This window comes from Otolemur garnettii, unplaced genomic scaffold (genome assembly GCF_000181295.1).
Source record: "Otolemur garnettii isolate 467f Iridium unplaced genomic scaffold, OtoGar3 scaffold00038, whole genome shotgun sequence".
Classification (NCBI taxonomy): domain Eukaryota; kingdom Metazoa; phylum Chordata; class Mammalia; order Primates; family Galagidae; genus Otolemur; species Otolemur garnettii.
In genome coordinates, this window is record NW_003852433.1 from 8,370,831 (window position 1) to 8,377,257 (window position 6,427).

Genomic DNA, 6,427 nt, shown 5'->3' on the forward strand with positions numbered 1-6,427 from the left:
TGACCAAGACAGCCAAGGTCTCTGCTCTCAAAAACCAAACTACGTTTTTGTGTTCAAATAGTTTTTTAGACCTTCCTGCACCTGTGCATGCATCCATGGAGCTCTGTCAGGCGCTGACTCCCCGCTTTGGTGTGCAAGGCATCCACATTTTGGGTCACCAACCAGTACAACTTTCCAAGCTTCTCCCAGTTGCTCAAAGCCCAGTGTGCAGGGTTAGGTTGGTGGGAGGAGAACTGAGGCCAGCCCACAAAGTTCCTTGCCCAATACCGCTGGCGGATTGGAGCACTCTGCATAAAATCCTTGTGCTGGATGGGCCTCCGGTCAGTGCGGGCATAAAGACCCACCTTTTCTGATCTGTAGTCTGGGATGCCTGACTCAGTGGAGATTCCTGCCCCAGTCATCACAAAGAGTCTCTTGGAAAGGGTGATGAAGCGCTGTAACTCTTTGACCTTCTCAGGGTCCAACGGAGGACTTGGTGGCACAAATGACCCAATAAATCCACGTGAGCACTGCTGGCTAAGGTTCACAACCCAATGGCCTTTTGCTGACTTGAAAGTCAACCCAAGGCTCATCCTCATTCTAGAGAAAAAGAAACCTCATGTGAGAAAGAGTGTTTTAAAAACAAAGTTAGCTTTGGGTCCATACCTAATTCTATATTCTTTTATTACCCCAAGGCCTGCAGCCTCTTACCTCCTGGAGCCTTCTCTGCCTGTCCCTCTGATCCTTAGCCATCCTGTTTATTGCCCAATTTTTTGTTTATATGGATGACTGAGAGGCTCTGCACCACAACCTAGGACCCTGGCTCCCCTTTCCTTGGGTCCTTGCGGTCCTTGCCCCTGTCTATTCCTGGACAGTTGGCTCTACCTCAGCAACACTTTTATAGCAAAATCAGTGCAAATAAAATATCTGTCAGTGAATAAATAAATAAAAACAAAGTTAGCCACCACCCAATGAATGACAAACAAAATACAGTCTATCCATACAATGGAAGAAAAAAAGCTAAAAAAATGAATGAGGTTCTGATACATGCTACAACATGTATAAACACCGAAAACACTATGCTAAGTCCCTGAATGGTGACTCTTGCCTGTGGTCCCAGCTGTATTTGGGAGGCTAAGGCAGGAGGATCCCTTGAGCCCACGAGTTTGAGGTTGCAGCGAGCTATGATGATGCCACTGCACTCTAGTCCAGGTAACAGAGAACTTGTCTCAAAATAAAGTGTATTGGGGAGGAGTGCATGTTTTGACATAGTCTAAAATCTAATTAAGCTATCTGTCCAGAGCATATTATTCCCAGTGGCAGATTTCATGCTTATGGATAATGACTTTGTCAATGACTCCAGTACCTTGGAGAATGGTCCCAAAATGAGCAAGCACATCTTCCACAGAAGAGGTACAGCTTCTTCTTCCCCTCATCCCACCTACAGTGTATTTATAATTTTATTTTGTAATCTCAAGCAGTTTTTTATAAAATTTGAAAGACTGTGAACTAGCTTACAATCTGCTAACTCAAGGATGCATTCAACACTAGGACTCTGGCTTTACAGAGAAAAACTGACCCTTGCCAGGGTGTGCTAGTAAACTAGCTTCCCATCACATGTCTCCACTCCTCCCCCCACACACACACACAAAGAGAGATAAAAGAGAATAATCTCATCATGGCTAATTTCAGGCTACCAACAGGTTTCAACAACTGGTTAGCAAATTCCTGAATATTTAACAGGCCTTCACTGGCATAAACTGATTTCAGGATACCCTCCTGTGTCCTATGAGTCCAACTTGAAATAATGAGCCCACCTTTTAAATTATCTTTTTAATACCTTTTTTTTTTTTTGGTGAAGAATCTTTAATACCTTCCAAAAAAAATCTTATCTGCACACTAGACTATTTCACCGTAGCCTAAACCAATCTTATCTTCATGATCTCTTGAGAACCTAAGCCAAAGTTCTATGGTGTAGACCTCAAATGAAAATTAACTTCAAATGGTTGGTGAATCTGCCAAAGCTTTCTGCATCCAAGGAAAAATGTGTTATTTTAAAAAGGAGTGGAGAGAAGAGAAAAAACGATAAAGCAGGTACTAACAAAACATAAGGCCTGTTCCATCTCTTCTAGTAACACCTGGCTTGTCAGAACTGAATTCCCTATAAACTTCAAAAGGTTAATGGCTTACCTCAATATCTTTTAAATCTCATAATAGCACATTATTATTCCATCTATGGCTACATCTAAAGATGTCTGAACAACAACTTCATCAGGTTTTTTATTTTTACAGTTTCAGCCAGGGCGGGCTTGAACCCGCCACCCTGGTATATGGGGCTGGCGCCCTACTCCTTGAGCCACAGTAACCACCCCTTCATCAGGTTTTGATGAAGTTGTTGTTCAGGCCAGGTGCAGTGGCTCACACCTATAATCCTAGGACTCTGGGAGGCCAAGGAGGATCGCTTAAGCAAGAGTTCACAAGACCAGCGTCAGCAAAACCCATTTCTACTAAAAACAGAAAAACTTGCCAGGTGCGATGACACAGGTGTGTAGTCCTAGCTACTCAGGAGGCTAAGGCAGACGTATTGCTGGAGCCCAGGAGTTTGAGTCTGCTATGAGCTAGGCTGACACCACAGTACTCTAGCCAGGGCAATAGATCGAGACTACCTAAAAAGTCTCTAAACAGAGGAATAAATTTATCTGTACTTTTAGTTAATACCATCCCTTGGGAGACTATATGTTTCATGAGTCCACTTTCCATTTTATAATTAGAGTCAGGAGAGGTGGCTCACACCTGTAATCCTAGCAACTCTGGGAGCCAAGGCAGGTGGATTGCTTGAGCTCGGGAGTTCAGGACCAGCCTGAGCAATTGAGATCCTGTCTCTACTAAAAATAAAAAAAACTAGCAAGTGTGGTTGCAGGCACCTGTAGTCCTAGCTACTTGGGAGGCTGAGGCAAAAGGATCGCTTGAACCCAGGAGTTCCAGTTTGCTGTGAGCTACAATGACACCACAGCACTCTACCCAAGGTGACAGAGTGAGATTTGCTTTCTAAAATACAATACAAAAATATATACTTTATAAATTATAATTATCTAATTTCTTCATAAGCTACAGAAGCATAGTTGAGTCCTAATAGACTAGTTTTTTGTTTGTTTGTTTGTTTTGAGACAGCGGAGTCTCAAGCTGTTGCCCTGGGTAGAGTACTATGGTGTAGTAGCTCACAGCAACCTCCAACTTGGGCTCAAGCGATCCTCTTGCCTCAGTTTTTCTATTTTTAGTAAAGACAGGGTCTCGATTTTGCTCAGGCCGGTCTAGAATTCATAAGCTCAAGCAATCCAGTCGCCTAGCCCTCTCAGAGTGCTAGGATTACAGGCGTGAGCCACTTCCCCCAGCCAGTAGATCAGGTTTTGATAAAGTTGTTGTTCAGGCCTTTGGACCTTTGGTTTTATTCACGATTTATACTGCATTGCAAACTGCTGTTTGGACACAAGCAAAGGGACATGACCGGTGTGTGTCTGCTTTTCTAGCTTTAAACAAAACTTTGAAGTATTATTTGATATAATGCAGAAATCCTCTTGTGACATGCACCCTATATGTAAACATTATTTTATGCTTGGCTTTCCAGACCTGAGTTCAGGATCCCACTTTCTCCTTGACATTCCATACATTCGATAGCAACATGTGAGCAGCTCAACAAATACATAGTAGGATTTTCTGAAACCAAAGGGCCAGGGAAACCGCGCTGAAAAAGGGCTCCACTGGAACAGCTGCTGTCTTTCTCAAATCCCACCAAGGGCAAAGAAGAGAAACGAAATCCCTTACTAGAAACCCACCCCTTGGCCGGACGCAGAGGCTCACGCCTGTAACTCTAACACTCTGGAAGGCCGAGGCGGGTGGACTGCCTGACCTTACAGGTTCGAGACCAGCCGAGCAAGCGCGAGACCCCCCCACCCCCCTAAAAATAACCGGGCGTCCTGGCGGGCGCCTGTAGTCCCAGCAATTCTGGAGGCTGAGACAAGACAATCGCTTGAGCTCAGGAGTTTGAGAATGCTGCGAGCTGTGCCGCTACAGCACTCTACCGAGGATGACAAATGAGACCGTGTCTCCAAAAAAGAAAAAAACAAAACCATCCCTTCTAGAAACTCGCAGCCAGCACAGAACACACACTGACCTTCCACAGCACGAGGCACAGTTCACAACCGGCAGCGGGATTGTCTAGTTACATTTGCATTTTGGGAAGTGTAGTTCATGAAGCCGAAATGATGCGAGAAAAACTACAAGTCCCATAACCCCTCGCGCCGCATTTTTGAGGGATCCGGGTTGTCCGGGAGCGCCCCCGGTCGGCCATTCCCGGTCAGAGTTTTTTTTTTGAGACAGCCTCAAGCTATCCCCCTGGGTAGAGTGCTGTTACATCACAGCTTACAGCAAGCTCCAACTCCTGGGCTCAAGCGAGTCTCTTGCCTCAGCCTCCCAAGTAGCTGGGACCACAGGTGCCCGCTACAGCTCCCGGCTATTTTTTGGTTGCAGCCGTCATTGTTGCATGGTTGTTTTGGTGGGCCTGGGCTGGATTTGAACCTGCCACCTTAGGTGTATGTGGCTGGTGCCTTAGCCAGTTGAGCCACAGGTGCTGAGCCCCGGTCAGAGGTTTTAAACTTCTCTCGTCGGAGAGGTTTTGAATCGCTCTCACCTGAGCCAAGGATACTTTGTCATTCCTCATCCTCCCAGAGAAGTGGTTGGAGCCAATGTCCTGACTCAGGAATTCATCCTCTCTTAAGATAGAAGCTTTTAATTACTAGATCTAGGCCAGGCACCAGAGGCTCATGACTATAATCCCAACGGTTTGGGAGGATGAGGCGGGGAGGGTTCAGGCCAGGAGTTCAAGACCAGCCTGGACAAAGTAGTGAAACCATGTGTCTACAATAAACAAATAAAACATAATAATGTTTTTAAAGATCCATATAGTTTTGACTCATTCTGAACTTCAGTGTTTATTCCTTTCCAGTCACCATGACAGAATCAAGTTCCCTTTGCAACTTAACTACTGTAATTAACAAATATCTGAAAAATTGATGTGCTTTTTTTTTTTTTTGGAGACAGAGTCTTTGTCGCCCTTAGTAGAGTGCCGTGGTGTCACAGCTCACTGTAACCTCAAACTCTTGCGCTCATTCTCTTGCCTCAGCCTCCCTTGTAGGTGGGACTACAGGCACCTGCCACATGCTGGGCTATTTCTTTTTTGTTTGTTTGTTTGTTTAGCAGACTCAGGCCGGGTTCTAACCCACCAGCCCTAGTGCATGTGGCCGGCACACTAACCACTAAGCTATGGGCACTGACCTGAAAAATCGATGTTTTCACAGCAATATGAACAATTAAAGATATATTATATGTGGACTAATGTGCTTAGCCACATGGCTTCTCCAATTTTTTTTTTTTTTTTTTGAGACAGAGCCTTAAATTGCCCCTGGGTAGAATGCTGTGGCATCACAGCTCACAGCAACCTCCAACTCCTGGGCTCAAGCGATTCTCCTGCCTCTGCCTCCCAAATAGCTGGGACTGTAGGCGCCTGCCATAACATCCAGCTACTTTTTGGTTGTAGCCATCATTGTTGTTTGGCGGGACCAGGCTAGATTTGAACCCGCCAGCTCTGGTGTATATGGCTGGCACCTTAGCCACTTGAGCCACAGGCACTGAGCTAGCTTCTCCAATTTTATTTCTCATCTTGTGTTTAAATCAATCAACACAATGCCTGCGTTTCACTCCCAGAGATTCTGATCTATGAGTAGCCAACAAGAACTGCTACTCCATAGCATCACCTAAATAAGACATCAAATCATTTACAAGTGTCTTAGGACATAATCAAGGAGCAGCTAGCAAGGACCCTGAAGACCACCTGAGGACTCCCTTCCCTCATCTTATGCTCAACTGAGAGCTGGGTGTCTTGGCTTGGGTATGTACTCCCAGAGCTTTGGGAGGCAGAGGCAAGAGAATTGCTTGAGGTCAGCAGTTGGAGACCAGCTTGGGCCATGTAATGAGACCTTCCCTCTAAAAAGAAAAAAAGGAAAAAATTTAGCCAGGCATAGGGGCACATACCAGCCCAAGCTTTGGAGGCTACTGTGGGCTCTGATTTTGCTATTACACTCCTGCCTAGGCAGCAGAGACAGATCAACTCCAGTCTCTAAACAGACAGACAAACTGAACTGAAGCTCAGAGGAGTAATGTGGAAGTCTGAAGCAGAATTTGGCTTCTGGTCCTATGATTGTATGTATGGAGGTAATATTGATAATATGATTCATTTTAGTACTTTGGGATATGAGACAAAAGTAGCAACCTTGGCTTGGCACCGGTGGCTCAAGCAGCTAAGGCACCAGCCACATACACCTGAGCTGGTGGGTTCAAATCCAGCCCGGGCGCGCCAAACAACAACGACGGCTGCAACCAAAAATAGCCAGGC

General features: G+C 45.4%; 1 protein-coding gene across 2 annotated transcripts in view; it reads right to left on the reverse strand.

Moving 5' to 3' along the window:
* The window catches only part of SIRT4 (sirtuin 4), a 19,288-nt gene extending 15,098 nt beyond the window's left edge, over positions 1–4,190 (reverse strand). For both annotated transcript variants that reach the window (XR_001161290.2, XM_003789921.3), the window contains exons 1-2: positions 4,151–4,190; positions 82–579 (exon numbers count right to left, since the gene is read on the reverse strand). Coding sequence is in view for 1 of the 2 variants with exons in the window: in XM_003789921.3 (XP_003789969.1) it covers positions 82–578 (497 nt within the window). In the remaining variant the exon portion in view is untranslated. The remainder of the gene's footprint in view (positions 1–81; positions 580–4,150) is intronic.
* Positions 4,191–6,427: the final 2,237 nt, after the last annotated feature.